At 43.9% G+C, this 24,121-nt stretch overlaps 1 protein-coding gene across 9 annotated transcripts in view; it reads right to left on the minus strand.

The window, feature by feature from the left end:
* Positions 1-24,121, minus strand: part of USP6NL (USP6 N-terminal like) — a 136,102-nt gene that overhangs the window by 6,688 nt on the left and 105,293 nt on the right. For all 9 annotated transcript variants that reach the window (XM_081022753.1, XM_081022750.1, XM_081022752.1 and 6 more), the window contains 5 exons: positions 22,815-22,935; positions 21,233-21,327; positions 16,911-16,976; positions 16,694-16,793; positions 15,430-15,582 (listed from right to left, as the gene is read on the minus strand). In XM_081022753.1, coding sequence (XP_080878879.1) covers positions 15,430-15,582; positions 16,694-16,793; positions 16,911-16,976; positions 21,233-21,327; positions 22,815-22,935 — 535 coding nt within the window. The remainder of the gene's footprint in view (positions 1-15,429; positions 15,583-16,693; positions 16,794-16,910; positions 16,977-21,232; positions 21,328-22,814; positions 22,936-24,121) is intronic.

The raw sequence follows: 24,121 nt of genomic DNA on the forward strand, positions 1-24,121 counted from the left end.
ACCCCAAGAGCTATCGAGTCCAACTCCCTGCACTTCCTCATTTTTTATATACTGGATCAATGCATAGGGTTTTGTTCTGTATTTTAAGAAAAAAAACTTTTGAAATGTACGTAGGTTGATTAATAAGATGGCTTTATTCTTTTTAATTTAGTACACTTAAGGTCTCTTAATTACCACTAAGCTTTCAAGAAACCCCAGGGAGAATACTATAGACATTTTTATTGAATTCTTTGTCGCTTTGAAGATTACTCTCTGTAGTCTCTCTCTCTCTCTCACACACAAGTCAGAGGGAGAGGGAGTGTGTTTGCCCCTGGTATGAATGGCTTAAAACTGTTTAGATGTTGTAGGCTAACACCTGAAGATCTGAAAGGTGTGGGGGATGATATGACAATGACCCTAAACTGCCACACTAGTTCTCCAGTCGAGAGCCTGAGGTTACAAATGAGGAACTAGCAGGCGCACTAACGGGAGGGAAAAGCATTCCAAGGTCGCAACTGTTGATTGCCAAGACCAAAGCCATGCACAAGCAGGGCTCGTGGGTTTCTATCAGATGTGGAAAATAATTGGAAGGAAAGCACATCGACAACAAAGGCAAAAGGAGAGAAGAAGGGATGAATAGAGCCACAGCTTTAGATCCCAGTCACGTGGCCTCGGCACAAGGCAGATGAACTCTCACTCCAGGCTCAGTGTCAAAAAAGAGGCATGAAACAACACAAAGTATACAGCTTGCTTAGATCTCCCAACATCATTCAGGCCCCTAACTTTTAAGCTGGCCGTATAATCGACAAGGATCTATGGACTGAAACACAAAGTGCGGCCATCTTGTCACTAAAGCCCTGTTTCTCCTTTGCAAAGTGGCACCTGTAGAGGGGAGGGTGGAAGTGGAAAGGGGGTGCTCAGCCCTTTGCCCCCGCCATGAGAACGTAAGAAGAACCTGCTCGTTCAGGCCAATGCCCAATCTAGCCCAGGATTTTCTTCCTACGGTGGCCAACCTGTGGGATGCCTGCAAGCTGGGCATGAATGCAATAGCACTCTGCCCACCTACGACTGCCAGCAAATAGAGGTGTGATGAATAGACAGTGGAGGGAGAAGGTGACCATCATTTACCAGTAGCATCTAATAGCCTGGCCTTCTGTCAATTTGTCTTTTAAAGCCATCCAAGCTGATGGGTCGTCACTGCCTACTGAAGTGGCAGCCTATGCACTATCATGTCACCTCTTACTTGCCTTTTCTGCAAACCAAGAAGTCCCAGATGCTGCAACCTTTCCTCATAATAAGTCATTTCCCACTACAACTATCCTCCCCGGATGCTTTTCTATTGCTGCTGAAGCTGCAAGCCTGTTTATACTCTGCAAACACAGGTCTGACACACAGCTTGGAGAAAACTGCAGGAGGAAAGTGGCTGGTGAGGAAAGGTTAAGTATCCCTTCCCTCACCTGCCACTATGCATCAGATGCTCAGCTCCAAATGTGATTTTATTTTTCTGGATGTCCATTGTTGTAGAATCATAGAATGGTAGAATTCGAAGGGCACCTAAGTGTAATCTTGTCCAACCCCCAGCAATGCAAGAATCACCCTGTAAGATGGTCATTCAACTTCTGTTTAAAAACCTCCTATGAAGGAGAGTCTGCCACCTTCTGAGGGAGTCCATTCCATTGCAAAGCAGCAATAACCCCCAGAAAGGTCTTCCATAGTCGGACTTTCCTTTCTTGTAGTTCGAATCCATTAGCTCAGATCCTATCCTCTGGTGACAGCCCTTCAGATATTTGAAGATGGCCATCATATCACCGCAGCCTTCTCTGGGCCAAACATTCCCAACTCCCTCAACCATTCCTCATAAAGCTTTGCTTCCAGACCCTTAATCATACTGGTCACCCTCCTCTGCACACATTCCAGCTTGTCAATATCCTTCTTAAACTGTGGTGCTCAGAACTGGACATAGTATACCAGGTGGGGTCTGACCAAGGCAGAATAGAGTGATTTCCCTTGGTCTGGACACTATACTTCAATTGATGCATCCTATAACTGCATTAGCTTTTTTGCTGCTGCATCACACTGCTGATTCACATTAAAGTTTGTGGCCTACTAAAACCTAGATCTTTTTCACATGTACTACTGGCAAGCTAGTATATATTTGTGCATCTGGTTATTCCTACCCTAAATGTAGAATCTGACATTTGTCCCTATTGAAATTCATTTTGTTAGTTGTGTTGCTGACATGGTCTTGGGTTAGGTGAACCTTAAATTAAGAACTGGGCTGAAAGTTGAACACCACTCTCATCTCAGGTGCTTCTCGTCGGGGTACTGTGCATGTATTCTGCCTGCTTAATGCTTGGAATGGTCCCCTTGAAATCAGCAGAGTTTCCTTCCATGAAAATATGATTACGATTATGGTGTGAGGCTGCGCTCACATTATGTATTTTGTGCTGTACCAGGTGGCCAATTTGCTATCCTATCATTATGGCAGGGTTCATTTAAACACAAAGAGATCTATGCTCATAAACATCTCTCTTTTCTTGCTTTAAGGCTGCTGCAGGCTTGAGATGAAACCTGGAGAAGCCAGACCTGAAGCGCAGCATGCAGGAAGCATTCTTCTGTTGAACTGGAAAAAGGCAGACCATCAGTCCTTAAACCAGTCCAGTCTAGAAGCTTCACAACATCTTCCAAGCAGAGTGATTGATGTTGTACACACCTATACATACCTTCTGTGTTCAAGGAAGACCCCAAAAACTAGCAGACAGAGCCCATGGTTATTCCTAAGCTCAACCCCATGGGGTTCTCAAGTTTACTCCTAGAATCATTGATCCACTGCACACAGAACATGCAGTCGGCATATGAATCCGAGAGAAAGGAAAACGCAAGCAAATCTAACAGTCCAGGTAAGTAGCCAGGAGCATTTGCATAAGACAACCAGGGCTTATAAAGCACCAAATTGGAATTGTGTTGTGGGGGGAGGAGATGTTTTCCAGTTTAGGAAAGCTGGTCAGGTCCCTTCTAGCAACCAAGTTGCACCCCACTGCCACCCTTGCTCACACCAACCCAATTTCATGTATAGAAGGTGTCAGGAAGAACTTAACTCCCAGTTGCCCTAGGACTGCAGAAGCAAAGCAAAGCACAGTTTGACTTCTACCACCACTCAGAGGAACAAGGGCTGCTGGGGAGCTTTCGGCATTGTTTTAATAATGTGTTGTATGCTGCCTAAAAGATGGGTGTATACACATTTTTTAAAATACATAAATAAACTTGAAAAGGTTCACCACCTTCACTGCCAACACATCTTTTTTGTTGGGTATATGTTAGGCAAAAGGGACGCGGGTGGTGCTGTGGGTTAAACCACAAAGCCTAGGGCTTGCTAATCAGAAGGTCGGCAGTTCGAATCCCCATGACTGGGTGAGCTCCCGTTGCTCGGTCCCTGCTCCTGCGAACCTAGCAGTTTGAAAGCACATCAAAAGTGCAAGTAGATAAATAGGTACCACTCCGGCGGGAAGGTAAACGGCGTTTCCGTGCACTGCTCTGGTTCGTCAGAAGTGGCTTAGTCATGCTGGCCACATGACCCGGAAGCTGTACGCCAGCTCCCTCGGCCAATAAAGCAAGATAAGAGCCGCAACCCCAGAGTCGTCCGTGACTGGGCCTAAAGTTCAGGGGTCCCTTTACCTTTACCTATATGTTAGGCACATGGCACAGAAGAATGAAATGACACCATTCCCACTTTGGAAAACTTCTCTAGCCTTCCCCAACGGGCTGATGTCCAATGGTTGTTGGGATTCCAACTCCCACCAGCCCCTGCCAGCCTGGACTATGGTCAGGGATGATAGAGAGTTGTAATCAAACAACAATTAGAAGACACTAGGTTAGATAAAATGTGATCTAGCCACTTGGAAGCTAGTCTTTATGATTGGCAACCAGACAAATGGGTTTCTAAAACCCTATTTTATAGTAAGTTGTTAGCTACGCTTGCTACAATCCAAAGTCCTGCATGCACACACAGAACACTTCCACATATGGGCTCATTCGCTGCAATGACAATGGGTGAAACAAACCTGCATGCATATATATGGAACAGCTACCACTAATCTGAGAGAGGAGGTAAAATGCAGGTGAAATACCAGGATTATTATATTGTTGTTAAAAAGAACAGAGTTACTGAATGTAAAACAAGCCCATTATTCCAGGCACATGAAACAAAACAGTTTTACAAGCCCATCAATCAATCAATCAATCAATCAATCAAATAAAAGCAACCTTTGCTCAAACCACAAAGAACAAGAACGCTATGAACCAGGCAGAGGCAAAAGTACCAGGAGACACTTGGGGGATAGTAGCGAACAGGAAGGCCACGATATCGGGTGCTGGCAAGAAAGAGGAAAGGCAAGTTCATTATCACCATCGTAAAAACCTCCCTCAGAAAATACAACAGAACCTAAACTGAGCTACATGCGGAGTCAGCCAAAGCAAGCAAGTCATAAAGTAGTGCCTGGAACCATCACTCCCAAGGGGCTGGGGGAAGAGAGCCAAGACAAAGGATATAATTGTCTCAGAGTGTAACATAGCACACCGAATCATGGCTTTGTTTGCCTCACCAATGGCAATATTTTTAAAGAATCTTTTAAGTACCCATAGAAGGGCACAGAACGAGATCCTCTGGCATCCCACAACTGCAAGCTGCTCTTCTCCAGGTGATTATTACTTGCAGAGCTGCCCTTTTCTATATTCACAGTCATAGGGCAAAGTTTTAAAAAAATGCTAGGTGTCCTGCGATCCACTTCACTGCAGAATCAGAGGGAGCCTCATAGGCCCACTTGATCCAACCACCTGCTTGATGCAGGCAGTCTAAGGTTAGCACATCCTCAATAAGCTGCTGTCCAGACTCTGTTGAAGCCCTACAAAGAAGGAGGTACTCTGCTCTCCCTGGTAAGAGACTCCATTGCTAAGAAGCTTGACAATGTCTAATTGTACTGTCAAGTTTCTCCTAATGTTACTCATAGCACACAATCGCCCAGTTTGGACAGTGCTGGCCTAGGTGTTGGCAAACCTAACAGATGAATAGAATTATTTCTTTCCTTCGTTCTCTTAAATAAAGCAAATCTGTGATGTTTCTACAGAGTCTCCTTATGTCTCAATGGCAGAGTTATGCTCTTCCCAAACCCACTGACACTTCTTGAAGAAAAACAGTATTGAAGGAATACAGAATGAAGGAAGTACCCTTGGTTGGGGTCATGATCCAGCCAGTTAGGACTTCCCAGTTCTAGTGACTTCAACAGCAGAGATTTAAGTACATGCCCAACTCTCCCCTGGAGAGTAATAGGATACTAAGTGCTTAGCTTTGGTTGGATCAGACCTGCTGAACTTCAGCTAGTTATTCTTCCAGCTTCTAGTCTTACAATTTTTCCAAGACAATTTATAAAGGTTTGTGGCAACAGGATTCCTACATATACTCTAAGCCTGCCTTTTACGCTCATGGCTACATATCAAATAATTTACAAAAGAAAACCTGTTAGTCTTTCAGCACTCCAAAGATTTCGTCTTTAAAAAGCCTTCAAATACATGGGCTTAAAGAAATGCTTTTTCAGTTCCTAGCACTGGCATTCTAGGTTACTTCTACTGTGAGTTTTGTCATTCAGAAGGAAAAAACAGGTGTCCCTTTAAAAAGCGGGGGAATATCTGGTTCTGCTATTCAAGTCATCTTGTTTTTAAAAGCTGGTATGGTGAAAGTACATGCTGACAAGGATTAAAGGAAACAAGGGAGTAGAGTAGAGAGATTTGGGGGAAAAAGAAATGCTACTGGCTTATTCTTGATCTTTGTCACCACCCAGTGGAAATTAATCACAACTGCAAAACTGTCCGGGTTAATTGTCCCAAGATGCATTAACAGCCAATTACACTGAACTGAATGCCACAACAGAGTCTGAGTAACCGGTTTTGGACCCTCATTTCAGCTCCAGAATGTGCATGTCTTGAGAGTCCTCACAGAGCTTAGAGGGGAGGCAATCGCAGGGAAACATGTTACAAGATTGATGGGTTTGTGGTCTTCCAAATCAGTAGCTTATTTGCTACTGAGATGCCAGGGACTGAACTGGGAAACGCCCCCCCCCCCCCTGCATCCAAAGAGGAAGCTCTAACCACTGAGTTATGGTTCTTCCCCATTATGACATTGGACATTTTCCCACTGCACAACGGCGATATGGAAGGGGAAGCACAAAAACGCAGAACATCGTGGCTTGATGACAAAGCAAGATCTAGCAGATTTGTGGGGCGAAGGAGCAAAACCAGGTGTGCAGCTGAAGCTATTTTTCAGAAGCAACTATATGTTCAGGGTGACATTCAGATCTGTCCTTCACCACAGTTCCCTTCCTCATTTTCTGGATCATCATGATAAATAAAGGGACATGCCAATCCCAGCAATTTTCAGAACACTGAAGAATTGGCTTAACAAAATTTAGTTCTGCACTGATGTCTGAGGTGCTAACTGTATAAACTCGCTTTGGAAACTCTTACCTAGATTAAGAGGACGACAATTAAAAGCAGGAAAAAAATTAACAGGTTGCTTCTTCCTGAAATAAAAGCCCCAGGCAAACACATTGCGGTCCTCTGATGCAGACAACAATTTCAAGCCGTGCTAGATTTTACCAAGTCTAAGTGGATATTCAGAAGAGGCACAAGCAGAGTTAGTGGTACCGCTTATATCCATAAGGACGTGAGGAGAGAAATTCAATGGCTCAAACTATACAGTTCAAATCACACAGAGACAGGCAAAGTGCCGGGGGGAAACCAAGATTCCATGGCAACCTCTAACTTCATCACATTTAGATGCACTCGAGAAATCAGTAGGAATAAAAAACATCAACAACATGGAAAAGTATCGGGAGAGTTAGTTGGTTAATGAAGTGGAGTGCAAAGGAAAAATAAAACAGATACGTGTGAGTCCTCCAAACGTATAAATGAAAAATTCCATATTCATCTGGAAAAGGAAAAACAAATATAAAAAAGTGACATTACAGGAGCTGTAGAAGAGAAAGTACGCTGCACTGATCCTTTTACAACATTGTTCCTTTATTATTTTTTACAGATGCCAGAAAGGGAAAAACCGATAAGACATTAGCTAAAACAGAAGTCTGAATTGAGAAGAAGCTGATAAAGTTAGGAGCCAAACTCTTAAATTCCTGTGAAGAACGAAAAGCAATGTGGTCTACTGGAGGAGAGAGACAAAAGGAGAACGAAAAACAGAAAGTTTAAGGAGAAACGCACAGTCTTTTATTTAGGAACATGGGAAGCTGCTGCATACTGAGTCTAGCCATTGCGTCCATCTAGCTCAGTAGTGTCCACCCTGACTGGCAACAGCTCTCCGGGGTGTCAGACAGAGGACATTCCCAGTCAAGCTTAGAGATGCTGGGGATTGAACCTACATGCAAAGCAGATGCTTTATGAGTGAGAGCAACCCTTATTTATGCCCTATCAATTATATTCCCCTAGATAAAGATCCAACATCCAGGCAGCTACAGTGGTAAGGAAACAGGGAACTTTCCTCATTCACACAAGGAATTCCCCCGCCCACGTTGCTCCCTCCCTTCTCAGTCTTCTGCTACTTGGGAAGATCTATTTTATTCTAAACATGTTAGTTTTCACTCCATACAGCTATAAAATTTTAACATTTAACAATGTTAAATATACAATTTCAACAACAACATGCTTGTTGTGTTTTGGCATTGAGCTGTGAACTAAATGAGATACAAGAACATTCGGCGAGCCCTTGGGTCGTATTGCTGTGATAAAAATGAATGTATTGCCTAGAATGCTGTTTCTGTTTCAAACATTGCAAATTGTGGACAAGATGGATTGTTTCAAGAAGTGGCAGAGAGATATTTCTAGATTTGTCTGGCAGGGCAAGAAGCCCAGAATAAAATTTAAGATATTAACTGATGCAAAGGAAGGGGGGGGGATTTGCCCTGCCAGACTTTAAACTTTACTATGAATCAGCAGCTTTTTGCTGGTTGAAAGAATGGCTACTTCTTGAAAACACAGACATTTTGGACTTAGAAGGTTTTAACAACGTATTTGGATGGCATGCATATTTATGGTATGATAAGGTCAAAGCACACAAAGCACTCAAAAATCATATTGTCAGGAAAGCATTGTTTAATGTCTGGATAAGATATAAAGATTTACTGGAAAACAAAACCCCAAGGTGGCTGTCACCAATGGAAGCAAATGCTCTGAAAAGGCTCAATATGGAGGCCAAATGGCCGACATATTGGGAAATTTTGGAACAAGAAGGAGACAAGTTGAGATTGCAGAGTTTCGAAAAATTAAAAAACAAAGTGAGAGATTGGCTTCATTACCATCAGATAATGGAGGCATATAATTTGGGTAAGAAAATTGGCTTCCAGGTGGAAAAGTCAAAATTAGAAACAGAACTGCTAGAACCCAAAACTAAGAATCTGTCAAGAATGTATAACTTGCTGTTGAAATGGAATACTCAGGATGAAACGGTGAAATCTGCTATGATTAAATGGGCACAAGATGTTGGACATAATATTATGTTTGCTGACTGGACCACAGGTATGAAGTTCACGGCATGTAATGCCTTAAGAGAGAATATTATGAAAATGATATACAGGTGGTACATGACCCCAGTCAAGCTTGCAAAAATCTATCATTTGCCCGATAATAAATGCTGGAAATGTAAAGAAACTGAAGGTACATTCTTTCACCTTTGGTGGACGTGCCCAAAGATTAAGGCTTTCTGGGAAATGATATATAATGAACTGAAAAAGGTATTTAAATATACCTTCTTGAAGAAACCAGAGGCCTTTCTCCTGGGCATTGTCGGCCAATTGGTGCCAAAGAAGGACAGAACTTTTTTTATGTATGCTACAACAGCAGCAAGAATACTCATTGCAAAGTACTGGAAGACACAAGATCTACCCACTCTGGAAGAATGGCAGATGAAGGTGATTGACTACATGGAATTGGCAGAAATGACTGGCAGAATCCGAGACCAGGGAGAAGAGTCGGTGAAAGAAGACTGGAAGAAATTTAAAGACTATTTACAGAAATATTGTAAAATTAATGAATCTTAGAAGGATGTTGGATAGAAACTAAGTGGTTTCCAGCTGTAATGCTTTAAGAGATACGAAAAAAGGTTTACAAATGGGTAAAACCTTAATGGTAAGGATTTGCTGAACTAACAAACTGAACTGGAATACAAAAAAGGGAGGTATGAGGAGGTCCGGGGAAATAAGGGTAAAGAAGATAAGCTATAGAAAGTTAACGTGTTTTTTTAACTGTTTTTATCTTGTATCTTTTTCTTGATTTTTTTTTTTGTTATATTTTAAAAACTTTATTCTTTTTTCTGTATTTTGTATTTTCTTGTATTTTTATTTTTTGTTTTTGTATTTCTTGAAACTTTAATAAATATCATTTAAAAAAAGAAAAGAAAAGAACATTCGGCGAGCCCAAGTCCTGTCTGGTCCTGCATCCTGTTTCCCGCAGTGGCCAACCAGATGCCTGTGGGACGTCAACAAGCAGGACATGAGCGCAATGGTCCTCTGCTTCAGCTGTTCCTCACTGACATGTTGCCCGGAGGCACTGTGCTGCCTCTGATCTTGGAGATGGCAAAGTCCTCGTGAGTAGTAGCCACTGACAGCCTTCACTTCCACAGACTTGTCCCGTCCTCTTTTAAATCCATCTGAATTGGTGACCAACGGCACATGCCGTGGTAGTGGTTTCTGCAGTTTAAACCACACACTGTCTGCTCCGTTCAAAGTGAGGATGTGCAACGCTCCCTCTGCCCTCCACTCGCCCACAGAAAGTGGCTGGGCTGGCCAGCTGCCCACAAAAGGCAGGAAGGGTCTCCGGGAAGCGGGGGTGGTGGTGGTGGAATCAGTTAGTCCTATAACTCCCTAGTTCCCAGTCCTTTGCTCATGTGCGTGCATTAAGTAAATTGTCTGCCAGAGAGGTTAGCAGCATCACTTAGCAGCAAGCACATATGATTTTCTGGTGGAAAGGATACCTGGCAACACACAATCCCCACTTCCTCCAAGTTCTCACTTGCCCTGAAGTTTGCAGAGTGGTGATGGTGGAGGAGCTGGTGGCTGATAGGGATTCGTAAGCAAACAAAGCCCCTGTTTGTTGACCCTGGCTAGAAGGAGACAAATATCCCCAGTAGGCATTCTGAAAGAAGGCTGCACACTTAACTCCCCTTTTTAATGGAAAGGCAATGGGCACACAATCTTTCCCCAACCCGGTAGCCTCCAGATACTCAGGACTACAATTCCCATCAGCCCCACTGGCTCAGACTAATGGGAGTTGTAATGCAGAATATCTGGAGGTAACCAGACTTGGGAAGGCTGGTGCACATGGAGGCACAACAGACCCTTTGTTCACATCAACAAGTTAGGATTGCCAGTCATCTTTCAGAGTCAAACTGGATTAATGGCGACATGGCCAGTTAACGAAATAATATCTCTGCAGCACCATTCATGGCTTCTACTTTCTGAAGGAGATGGTGCCTACTTGTGTAACGGGCAACATTTTTTTTTGTTCAGAAGCTCTTAATGCATGTTAAGTTCTAAGGAAATGCAGAAGCCTTATCAGGGGCACTGGGGAAGGAGTCAGAAAGTTTGTGAAAAATTCACAGATGAGCTAAAATTAAAGAGCCTTCTGAGGTCCTTGATCTGTGAAAAATAACCAGAGACCCACTAGATGTGATAAAAGGATCCTGGGAGAGAAGAATCACTGGAAGGCTTCCTGGCAATTCCATTACTGCCTGATACATTTCAGAGAGAAGGAAAAATCTGTGATGAAGTTCTGTGATGAAGTTATGAAGTTCTGTACCCTTTCTTCTCCCCCCATCTGCTCCACAGAAGACATTCTGTGCTTGATAGGAAGGACCATCAGAAGATCTTCCTTTTGCAAAAGCAGCCTTTTCTCTGGGTGTTACATTTTTCCTGGGGTAGAATAGGGTGTGAAGGAACTATATCTGGCCATGGTCCTGGAACGCAAATGCTTTAACTGAGCAATTAAGTGTTTTTCGACCATGTCTGAAGGAAAGAAAAAGCCCAAAGCAAACTGGTAATCAGCACAAGCCTTAAGATTGACCAGTCCATCTCATTCTGAAGGAGAGTTTAGAAGAAAACAGGGAAGAGTGCACACTACAAATTCCCTTCCAGATGGACTGCCATGTTTTCAATGCTGTGCAAATTTATGTCTTTGACAACAGACCAAAGTCTGCCCGAACAGCTCTGGAAAGCTCTTAGCACCCTAAACAAGGCTTGCCAGATGGAGAATTCCACTAAGCCTAATTAGTGCTCGGGTGTTCCCATATGGGAGGGACCTAAATTAACAGTATGGCTAGAATTGCAAGCCGCCAATAACTATTTCATTATTACAGGGAAAGGGAAGTAGTAGAGGATCTGCTTTGCAAATGCAGGAGGTCCACGGTTCAATTCCTGGCATCTCCAGGTAGAGCCGAGAGAAACCAGGGAGAGCTGCTGCCAATCAGTGCGAACAATACTGAGTTAGTTAGGTCTATGGTCTGACTCAGTGGCATAGGGCAACTGCAGTTTAGGGCACAAGTATGAAGCAGAAGGTGACTTTCCTCACCAGTTGTAATCTTAAAGCACAACCCTATTTATCTTTACCCTGGGAGTAAGTCCCAAAGTGTTCACTGCAGCCTAAAAGGATTAAGTTGAAGGTGCATACTCCACTCCTAGCACAACCTGCATAACAGGGATGTTGTGAGGATGACATGCATCAAACAATCCAGGCCACCCTGAGCACTAGAGCACAGAGGAGGAACCTATAACCTGCCACATCTTGCTAGCCTAGCAATTAGCTTCCAACAGCTTCAGCCAGCAAGTGCCCATTGTCAGAGATGATGTGAGCTGGAGGCTCTCCAGGTAACTCATGGTAATGAGTTCTCATGATTGGTACTATAAGTAGTAGTTCGTGTTTTCTGCTTGTGCTACCTTTTCCCTATAAGCTTTCTGTAGAAAATCCAGGAGTTAATATTTAAATTCCGGGAAAGGTTTATCTCACTAACTCTCCCAGCTGGTCAGAAGGGAGTTTCCATCCCTCCTTCGTTCTGGTTGCCCTAGCCTTTTTGTACTCATTTGACTTCATTTTTATCCTGCCCTTCCTCCTAACAACTCAAGGAAGCTCACAGGGTTTTCCCCCACCCCTACATTTTATCATCAGAACAACCCTGTGAAGTAGACTGGGCTGAGAGAGAATGAAAGAGCAGCTGGCTCAAGCTCACATGCAGAAAAGAAGCTGAGTGTTGTCTCTTTTCCTGCCAAGCAAACAAGAATAGGAACGTGGGTGGCGCTGTGGGTTAAACCACAGAGCCTAGGACTTGCTGATCGGAAGGTCGGTGGTTCGAATCCCCGTGACGGGGTGAGCTCTCGTTGCTCGGTTCCTGCTCCTGCCAACCCAGCAGTTCGAAAGCATGTCAAAGTGCAAGTAGATAAATAGGTACCGCTCCAGCGGGAAGGTAAACGGCGTTTCCGTGCGCTGCTCTGGTTCGCCAGAAGCGGCTTAGTCATGCTGGCCACATGACCCGGAAGTTGCACGCCGGCTCCCTCGGCCAATAAAGCGAGATGAGCGCCGCAACCCCAGAGTCATCCGCGACTGGACCTAATGGTCAGGGGTCCCTTTATCTTTACTAAACAAGAATAAGCCCCGGGATCCAAATCCAGAAGCTCCCTTTCACCCCTCCATTCAAGAGCCTGTAAGGAATTCGGACACACATCACTCAAGGCAAACATCCCTGTCCATCTCAGCTTCCAAGTCCTACAAGGCAGCTTTCATTTCAACTTGCAATGTCATGCCCTAGACACTGCAATGTGTCCATGATGGGAATGAAATAACCAAGGGTTATATCTGGACATTGTGGGTCTACTTTGGAAGCAAGGCAGAGCAAAATGATTTATTCCAAAGCCAAAAGGTGACCTTGCCCCAATGATTCCTTATGCCTCTCTCAGTTTTGGTGCTGCTTCTCTGTATTGATGTGGCCCTGTTATTCTCCCTCCCAAACTGGCTGACCTTGATGTGGAGGTGCAAAAGGAAGCCTTAGCTGGCAGCCAGTGCCCTTCATTGAGTTCACATGAGACAGGATCAACCCTGTGCTTGCCTGGGGAGGAAGCTGCCTGCCCCCTGCACATTTGCAGAACTAGAGACAGACGAGGCATGCAAGAGTGAGGTAATGTCTAGAAGACGCTGAGAGCGAGGTTGGTGACAGATAGCATCGCCTAGAGATAGTGATTAGAAAAACAAGAATTGAACACGGAGTGGGGAGATAAAACTCAAGGGCTGATGAAATTCAGATGAAGAACAAATGAGGCATCCATTTTCTTAGCTAAACAGGAACTGAAAACAAATGTGACAGATTTTCTGGGACGAGGGCAAGACGTATTTTGTGGGTACTTAGGGAGAAAGAAAATCCCCATTTGGGGGTTGAAGAAATACTCCCCCCCCCCGCGGCCCCAAGTGGCATCCATCCTTGAGGCCCCAAGTGGGGGGGGGGGGGAGAGACAGTATGGATGTGTCTATCAACAGAAGAGTCACCATTATATCCACAGAAAAATAATGGGGAATCAGAATCCTTCATGCCTTGGGAGAATGTTCTTGGAAGCAGAGAGCAGCACAATGTTGGTGCTATCCTTCACCAGCTGGGACCAGAACTTCCTCCGCATTCCTCTTCTCTAGCCAATCCCTGCTGCTAAGCTGTGAGCTGGAGACTGACTGAGCCCCAGCCTCCCAAGATGATGAGCAGGGCTGGGCTTGGCAGGAAGGAGAGGAGAGGAGCCCCAAACACCAATTTTCCTCCATGGAAGCCAGCACTCCATAGGTGCCTTGGGCAGCACCTGTATTCAACAATCTCATAAGTGAGGGGAGGAAGGCGAAGTTGAGGGGTGGAAAACAGGTGGAGTTTCTCCTCCCCACCCCAAATTTCTTACAGGCCTCAGTTTGCAACGGAAATAAATTATAATATTCAATATTTCCAGTAGTGCTTGCAATAACTCCACATTCAAAGCCTCTGTCCAGTGCTGTCAGTTTCCACTCCTCCCCGCCCCACTTCCTGTCCAGGCTACTATTGGCCTAGCAGAGAGAAAATAAGGCAAAAGCCACAGCAATCAGAAAATGGTATCCTTTCACATAATGCCAGGTGGTTAAAAGAAACTGAAGTAGGGACAAATAGAGAACTTTCAGAATAGAAAAAGAGGTTTTTTTAAAAAATGGGTCGCATAGGGTTCAAAATTGGGACATGCCTAAAATGATGTGCAGCTTTGAGGACACCACACGTACGGAGTGTGAATTGACTAATTACTTTGGAAAGAGATCTTGGGATTGTAGTCAAAATTTTCACCGGAAGCATAAATACCTAACTCTGACTGAAATAAATCTGGAGTGTTAGGAATACTTAGGAAAGAGGCTGAAAACAGAGCAGCCCATAGCAATGGTGATCTACAGTCTCATTGTTCAGAATGTTAATAGAATTGTGGAATTGGAAGGGAGCCCGAGGGTCCTCTAGTCCAACCCCTGCAATGTTAAGAACATTAAAAGCCTGACAGTTTCAACAGACATCCTCTACGATTTCTTCCCCATCTTCCTAAGGAAGAGCTAGTGCCTGACTTTTCTGCTCACTCTCTCATGTTACACTAAACTGGCAGAAATCCTCTTAATAGTGGAGGGTAAAATTCAATTTCCTTTCTTAGCTCACAAAAACCCACTTATCCATTAAACAGCACAGACATTCTTATGAATGCTGGGTGTGGGGAGGGGGGGCAAACAGTCCAGGAAACCTCCCTCCCAGCTCTCCCCTCTTTCTGCAATGATTGATAGGTCTAGAGAAGAGCATCTCTGATCGTTGTTCACACTCAGAGGCGAAAATTGTTTTCCGGCGCCGCATGCTAAGGCATGAACACAAGACCAGCATTTTAACGATGTTGCCTTCCTGCTAACTAAAAGGCTGCAAGTTTACCTCCTGTGCTCTCCAGGATGGGACAATGAGCCTGACCCACATGTACCTTTCTGCAGAATGGATTGCTTGCAAAATGCATCTGTTCATCCAAACACTGATCTCCTGGCCCTGGTCAGGCACTGCCTTCAGGATGCGCAGTACTTGGCCAACTTCCGGCTGTGCGCATAGCTGTGCATCAGGAGAACAATGTTACCTGCTCCTTGCAGGGACTTTTGTTACACTTCCAGATTAGGAGCATGATAGAAGTGGGCATACCCTTTGGGGAAATGATCAGGATTTCCAGGAACGGGATACCAAATTGTGAATTTCCTGCACCGTGCCATAGTTATGCAGCTCCATTCGAGGTGGTGTTTCGGCCGGGCAGAGTGACAAAAGCTGGGTAGACCCACAAACTAACTAAAACTGGCTGCCTGCTTCCAAAGCAGCGGCTGTGTCTTGAGTTAACTTACCTGCTGCTGGCAGGTCCAACTTTGCTCGTTTCAGCTCCGCCATGGAACTCTGGAGCTGATCTATTACGAAGTCATCTTCAAAGAAGAAATCTTTGGCGAGGGTCTCCTGAAGAAATTGCACAAGTTCTTCCATTTGCAATTTCATCAGGTGTTCTAGGTTGGGACGGGGAGAAGAGTACGACATCAGAGAGTAGACTAAAATGTAGCCACATTTGCTTTCTCTATTGAAACAGAACTCTCTCTCTCTGTCAATTCATATCTATCTATTAATTAAACAAACAAACACCTAGTGTAATTCTGGAACTTTACAGAAACATAAGGCTGCCATATATCAAGCCGATCCTCTAACATTGCTCTCTCTAACAACAAGCACAGGTGCAGACAGGAAGGCGGCAGATCAGAGAGTACTGAAAATCAAGAGGGAGGCAGAAGCATGCAAGTAGCCATGGAAAGTGGCGTTGTTGTTGGGAGTGAGCATCGTGCCCTTATGCTTTCCTGTTAGCCCCTCCATTTATTTAAACCATTTAAGTCCTGCCTCTCTCAGAGACTGAAACAGGTTGCAGAAACGTCTGACAAAAATAACCCCCCTAAAACGGCAGCATATCAACAAATACTTAACATAACTGAAACATTGCAATCATAGTGATAAGAAGCACCAGGAGCATCAGCCAACAAAGGCTTGCTTTAAAATGTGGGCTTCACAGAGTCTCCTAAAGGAGGCCCAGCAAAGCACCTACAGAGAATGCTCATTTCAAAGCCTTGGGGCTGTCACCAAAAAGACTCCACTCATTGCTGTGATTTAATCTCTTCAGGAAATTGTACTTTTGAGTAGAGCCCTTCTGACCAGCGTCTATATTCCTGTTGGCTGGGAAGTATACCGTGCCACCAGATTTATTCTACATATTGTAGCCACATGTTTTGCAACCTAGTTCTAGTCATTAGAATCTTCCCAACAGTGAAGCTGTGGTGGCTTTGGAGACAGTGTGAAATAAGCACCCACAAGATCTCTCTCCCCAGAAGTGCTGGGGGGGGGGGGGAGAGAACATCAATGGCTTGGTAGGTTTTAAGTCACTGTGGGTTGCCCTGGGCAAGATAAAGTTATGAACAAATATAAGAAATAAAATAATAATAAATAAATAAATAGTACTGAGAAATCCTCAACTGGAGAAAAGTGTTTGGGATTTAATTTATTTATTTTATTCACAAGTGCCTGTCCATGCCATATGGCAAGTTAAAGAGTTTAAAGCCAGGACAGAGATCTTACTTCTGTGCAGTTTCAAAATGGTATAAGACATCGCAGTGAGAACCCGTTCTCCTTCAAGTATGTAGATATCCCAGATCCTGAGGGTTAACGTAAAGGGAGTCTGCAATGAGAGAAGCCATGGGAGGCATCAGAAAAATAACAGAAATCCAGATTTGCCATAAAAATGTGTGCTTGGGATGATTTGGGGTGGGGAAGACATCAAACAAAGGGCACTCACACGGTCAAGGAAACACTGGAAAAACCATTTCATTGTGTAAAATGTAGTGTTGACTTCCTGGGAGTCCTGCCAAGAAGAAGCAGTTTTATGAACTTCAGATACGAACACAGCATCATGCAAAGTGGCCAAGTGGTTAGTATCATTGAATTTATATTTCAGCCCATTAAAAAATATTCCCTACAAACAAGGTAATTAAAAAAAACCCCCTATAATAATCAATAGAAAAAAGACAGCACATACAAAAACAGATTTTGCTTGCTAAGCACACAGTATAAACATTGGCAACTAAGACAGCATGAACTCCTGGACTGCAAACCCAAAGTGAAATGGCCAAAGTATCTTCAGCCTGAAACCTGACTGCTTTCCTATGCATTCTGCCTTCCCCTCCGTGGACAAAAGAAATCCAAAGAGGTTAAACTTTGAAGAGGGTGATTGTGAAGAATGCAGGGTTTGGGTCATGTGTACTTTTAAAAATACCTCTCCCTGTATGATCACTTTGGTTTGCTGGGGAGAGCTTAGAAGAAAGGTTCCTGTAGCACGGTCAAAATGCGTGCCTAGGCATTCTCTACTTACTGCAATGCCCCACTTTCTGGAATATGATTCCATAGGGGGAGACTGCCTTACTCTGAAGCTTCAGGGTTGCATATAAGCAGTCATTTAGGCACAAAGCCTGATCCACCTGGCATAAAGAGAGAAAACCTCTTGTGGCCATACCCCTCTATGAAAAGTTAGATCCAGTTCACCAATTTTGGCTATGCTTCTCCTCTAAAGAAAGGGATGAAGGAATACAGAATACCTGAGCATGTACAGAATGCCTCTTTCATGCAGAGGCAGCATAGCAAGTAGTTTCCTACCCCCCACACTATGGCAAACCAGGAACCAAGCCCAACTCCCTTCATTCTCTGGGGCCAATTCCCCTTTCTTAGACCCTGTCATTCTTGCCCATAGTTTAGTCAGAGCAGCCTGGTGCACCCCCTATGTTTTCAACTACAACTCCCATCAACCCCCTACCACTGGCTGTGCTGGCTGGGGTTGATGGGAGACGTGGTCCAAAACTTTTGGTGGGTCTGAGAAAGCTGAGCCAAGGGTGCGTGCCAACTGCAGATCTCATTAACAGGACTTAGAAATTATGGTTTGAAAGTAGGGTTTGTATATTGTGCGTCTGCAGGGAGGGTTTTTGCTGCTGTTTGTAAGTGCAGCTCTTGGGAAGCTGTGGAAATTGCTTGAAGCTGATCAGAAAGCCCAGTGTGCTCAAACGCAGCAGGGTGCCACAGAGGCTTGCCCTTGCCAGCCCCTCTTCCTGCTGAGATTGAATGGGCAGAGGCGGAAGTGGCAGCTGTGTGATCTAATTGCATGGAGCTCCTGGGACACTGAGAAGCATGAATGGAACAGCACACTAGCCTGGGAATAAGGTGCAGTGGGAGGAAGTAGCAGACACCATGGAGAAGGCAGTAACTCTGCCCTACAAAGGTTTGGTACATAGCTCTGTCTCTACAGAACAGCTCTACAAATAAGTGTCCCTTCACTGTAGCATCCCAACAATAAAAGAGGCTCCACTGGGATTTCTTAGCCTGACAGAGAGACTTGAGGAGCTGTTAAGAATTATCTACATAAACACACCCAACTTTTGACTCTCCAAATTTAAAAAAAGTGGTTGTGTGTCCCTCGCTTTACAGATTTAGCAGCCTGCTGTTTACTTTCATTTATTAGAAGTAGCCTCCCTGAACCTTCAGTCACCCAGACGAGGAAGTCTACTGACTCAGGGCAAGATGCACTTGATGTTCCCTCCCCTGGAAGGCAAACTCCTCCAAAATTAAAGCAATAAGCAGCAATGACCTACAGTCCAAACTCTGTATGAACTCTGTGAAAATTAAAACCACAATTTACAGCCAAGAGGTAAGCATGAAAGTGATTTCGGTTTTCACCAGCTAGTAGATTTAAATAATCCTTTTTAAAACTCTCCCTTACCCATGAACAGATTTTGGAAAACCAATATGGCATACATGAGGTGACTCACTACGTTTAGAACATTTGCTGCAGATATCAAAGATTAAAGACTAGAATGAAGTCCGTCTGCATTCAGCAGGAACTTTCCTTTCTTATAAATGTGCTCAAGTCCACAACCTAAGGCTACTGTTGATCCTGTCTCTAGCAATTTTAGATCTGATCAGAGAGTTAATATCAAACACCCTGAAAAAGAAACTAAATGTACTATACTTCCTAGGAGGAATATGCTTCATGTTTCATAAGCTTCCAGCACAATGGACAAAAAAAATATATGAAAGGCTGGAAGCTTTTATGCATTTGGAAATATAGTGAGTCTTCACTGAAATAAAAAGTACTTTGTGCATGAATGTGCACAGAAGTAGAGATAAAGGCCACATCCAGTTACTCAAGGGTTGTATCCTTAAGCCTGGTTCACCATTACATCTCTTCCTTTCTCTGCACTGAAATAATATTATATCTTTCTATCTATCTATCTATCTATCTATCTATCTATCTATCTATCTGCTATCTATAGATGTGGAAATACCACAACCAATTTGGTTTTGACACCTGTTAATGCATAAAAGTGCTATATTCATCCTGATCAAGCTACAGAAGATAATTACTGGTTACTGTTCGATGACCATCTGTCATGGATGCTTTAGCTGAGATTCCTGCATTGCAGGGGTTGGACTAGATGATGCCTGGAGGTACCTTCCAACTCTACAATTCTATGATTCTTTGTTTCTTTATATGTATATTTCCCTTTTTAAAAAACTTGTTTATATGTTGGGTTCATAAAGGTGGATGAATAGCTATGGCAGGCATTATCAAGTTTCCCTTCCTTTATCTTTCTGAGAATTTTGAATGCAGATGCTTGGGATGTCTCAATGAAATGTTTTGAAAATGAAAAACAAAACAAGTTAAAAACCCCCATCGGTTTCTTGGGGAAAATATAGTGAGGTTCAGATGTAGCACTGCTCCATCTCCTAACCAGCGCTAGGAGACAGAGCAACCGTTGCAAATATCATTACAAATATACCCCTTTATGAAGACATTCAGTTTCCCACCTCCCTTTTAGTTTTTGAGCATTCTCTGGTTAGCATTACAGTCATACCTTGGGAAGAAAATGCTACAAGATGAGAGTTTTCGGGTTGCGCTCCACGGCGACCCGGAAGTAACGGAGTGCGTTACTTCTGGGTTTCACCACTTGCGCTTGCGCAGACGCTCAAAATGACATCACGAGCATTCGCAGAAGCGACAAATTGCAACCCGCGCACACATGCATTGCGTTTGCTTCAGGATGTGAACGGGGCTCCGGAACAGATCCCGTTCGCATCCAGAGGTACCACTGTATTGATGTTAGCGCTAAGCATAGTTGGGCCAAACTGGAACTTGAAAGCCTCCTTCTAAGATGGACTGCAAAACAGTGGTTTGACAAGAGCTAGGATTATAGAGGTTAACATTGGTGCAAATGCAACACTTACTACTGATAGCTCTGAAATGGAAAGAGTGTGGGGGTGGGAATCCCCTTGGCATGGGAGGGGAGATATGGGATTCCATGGAGTACTCTAAACTTCCTATCCTTGCTGTACTTTCCCATTAAAAAGGATAGGACAGGAGTGGGGAATTTGTGGCTCTACAGATATTGATAGGTCCAAAGGTTGCCATAGCTGGAATACTGCAGTCGAAAGCAATGCCAGGGCGGAAATCACGAAAATGGGAAAATCTGGGTGTATGGCAACCCATGCTGGCAGTATCATTTTTGGCAATATTCCTTAAAATTAGCTTGAAAACTTCTTTTTTTGTATGTTTGCGGACCCCAACTATGGCTAGTGAATAGAGATGTTGGGGGTTTGTTTCCCCATCCCTGGCTTGAGAAGCCCCACCCCTTGCTTTTCAGGACTATATACTATTATCACATATTGCTTATGCGGAATTAACCGACCTAAAATATTTATAATCTACATATCATTACAGGCTTAGTTAGAATCATACCACAGCACAACTGCCCCCAGATCTTTGCACACACCCTGCCCATGTTTCGCATGGAGAAGGTTCCAAGTTCAATCCCTTGTATTACTTTAAAAGTATTTCAGGTTAAACTGGCTTTCAGTGGCAGGACTGGGAAAGATTTCTCTCTGTGACAGAACCGCTGTTCAGCAAAGTAGATACAGAAAACAGCAGCAGAACAATGACCTGCTTTGGCATAAAGTAGTTCCATAAATTCCCTACACACCAGCATAAGCAGGCTAGGGAAGAATTAAATATCATATTGGACCTTTTGCTGATGGGTTACCCTTTATGTACTGCGTATTCTGATGGCATTTACTTACAAAATGCTGCTTAAGCTTAGACAAAAATTTCTTCATTATTTTCTCGTGATGCTCTTGAAATCTCAACAGCTTGGGAAAACCCGGAATATAAAAACCTAAAAGGTTGGGGTGGTGAGGGGAAGAGATAATAAGAGAGAATAAAAATATATTAAACGCTAACAAATTGCCACACAAAAAAAATGTTCACAGGTTTAAGTGTTGCGGTGAAATAATTCCGATGGGGGTGGAAATCACTTAAACATTAAAATACAATGCAATGTATTGTGGTGTATTAAAGATTAATTTACTCATTGTGACATAACAATAGATGACCAAGAGCCCATTTCATCAGATGTGTGAAAGCCGGTAAGGCATACAGAAAAGGCAGCTGACTTTGCACAGGGGCTTTGAGATGCAATACCAAAAGTGTGATTTGGCATTACAAACCCGGACTGATGCACTCCTTTTTCCCCTGGTGTGCAAAGGTTAGAAGCTCCCAACTGCAGTTTGCAGCAAACCATCGTTTGCTGTTGGGTAAAACCATGCCAGCTAGGGAAGGAAGAACATGTAAGCCTGGGTCTGTTCCTGTAATATCAAACCATGGTCTGATGCTGTACTTCAGGGGTGTCCAACTTCCAAGAGACTGTGATCTACTCCCACTATAAATAAACTGGCAGTGATCTACCCATTGGATTGACCAAAGTTGTTGAGCTTTTTTGGGGAGACTTCAACAGAGAGCTTTTTTTAGTTGTTGAGCTTGAATAGCTGCACACAGCAGGCAGATAAGTACAAGATGTGAATCAATCCGATTAAGAAGGAGACAGACTAAGGATGGGGAATTTATGGCTCTCCAGACAACATTGTAGTAAACTCTCATCATCCCAGATCATTGGCCATGGTGACTAGGGCTGATAGCAGTTGTAGCCTAATATCTAGAAGGTCATGGTTCTCCCATCCAATGACTAATTTGCTGGAGGCATGTCCTGTTTACACTGTGGCCAGATGGTGCAAGTAAGCACAACATCAACGTTGCCAACAAGGAGCAAGAGACTGAATTAAGAGTTGCTGAGCATTCGAGATTGCCACAGTCTTATGTTACTGATTATTAAGTTTATTTATATGCTGCTTTCCCATAATCATGTTTAAAGCATCACCATGCCCTTTATCCTAAATGCAAAAACTGCTTGCCCCAGGTTGAAAATGGCCAGGGAAGAATGCTGCCCTACAGGGGAAATTCCTGCTCTGAGTATGCGGACACTGGAAATTTAATTCCACTCCCGATTTCCAGCTGCAATAATGGATTCAAATGAGGGCAAAACTTTCTGTGCAGCCAACTCCATGCCCACAGAAAGCAGGTCATGTGCAGGGTTATAGTCCTTGCACATCATCACAAATGACCTCAAAAGAGCATTTTAAGAGACCTATCGTAGACTGCAGAAAAATTATCGGTTAAAAAACAACAGATTTTCTAAGTATTTTGAGCACATTAATAGCCAAAAGGCCCAGCTTGCTGTACTACAAATCCAGTCCAGACTTCATAATAATAATTTAAAAATCAGATGAGAATTAAACGGTGCTTTGCAGCAAGATTTGGGTGGCATACCATGCATAGCATGCTTGGGTCCTGAGAAGAGTTTCACCAGGGCCCAGAAGGCATCTTCTTCATTCATGTACATAAGAAGTAAAGCTGTGATGTGGCTCATTCCCTGACAATATCCAACTTCCTAGGAGGAGAAAAGGTAGACAAGCGTTTAGGAATCTGCAAACAGCGACAAAACCCAACAAAAACACGCCACAAATTACATGGTCAATTTGATTCTTGTGGCGTGAATAGGAAGATGTTAGGGATGGAAGAATTGCAGCCCTGTGGATCACTTGAAAAGTGTGGCAGAACAAGTAGTGGTGTTGCTGAATAATAATAATAATAATAATAATAATAATTTATTATTATTTATACCCCACCCATCTGGCTGGGCTTCCCCAGCCACTATGGGCGGCTTCCAAAAAAATATTAAAATACTGTAATACATCAAACATTAAAAGCTTCCCTAAACAGGGCTTCCTTCAGATGTCTTCTAAAAGTCTGGTAGTTGTTGTTCTCTTTGACATCTGGTGGGAGGGTGTTCCACAGGGAGGGCGCCACTACTGAGAAGGCCCTCTGCCTGGCTCCCTGTAACTTGGCTTCTCGCAGTGAGGGAACTGCCAGAAGGCCCTCAGTGCTGGACGTCAGGGTCCGGGTAGAACAATGGGGGTGGAGACGCTCCTTCAGATATACTGGACTGGACCGAGGCTGAAGGCCTCATTCTGTTGTGGACCATCTTCCTGGAGCCACAGGCCAGTGGGCCAGATGCAGAGCAATGGATAAGGTAAAGGTAAAGGGACCCCTGATCATTAGGTCCAGTCGTGACCGACTCTGGGCTTGCGGCGCTCATCTCGCTTTATTGGCCGAGGGAGCTGGCGTATAGCTTCCGAGTCATGTGGCCAGCATGACTAAGCCGCTTCTGGCAAACCAGAGCAGTGCACAGAAACGCCGTTTACCTTCCTGCCAGAGTGGTACCTATTTATCTACTTGCACTTTGACGTGCTTTCGAACTGCTAGGTTGGCAGGAGCAGAGACCGAGCAACGGGAGCTCACCCCGTCATGGGGATTTGAACCGCCAACCTGCTGATCGGCAAGGCCTAGACTCTGTGGTTTAACCCACAGCGCCACCCATGTCCCTAGAGCAATGGATGGAACTATGCAAAAGGCAGAGGTTTCTACACCCATACATTCATGCGCCCTTCTTCACCCTTTGTCCAGGCAAGCAAGAGGCATGGTCAACCATTGAAGGCACATTCCAGATCTGCAGTTCCACCTTCAGACTTTAAGTGGAGGCTTGCATGGTGGAATGCTATTGTATTCAAATCTAG

The sequence above is a fragment of the Podarcis pityusensis genome (assembly GCF_964106645.2).
Source record: "Podarcis pityusensis genome assembly, chromosome: 10".
NCBI lineage: Eukaryota > Metazoa > Chordata > Lepidosauria > Squamata > Lacertidae > Podarcis > Podarcis pityusensis.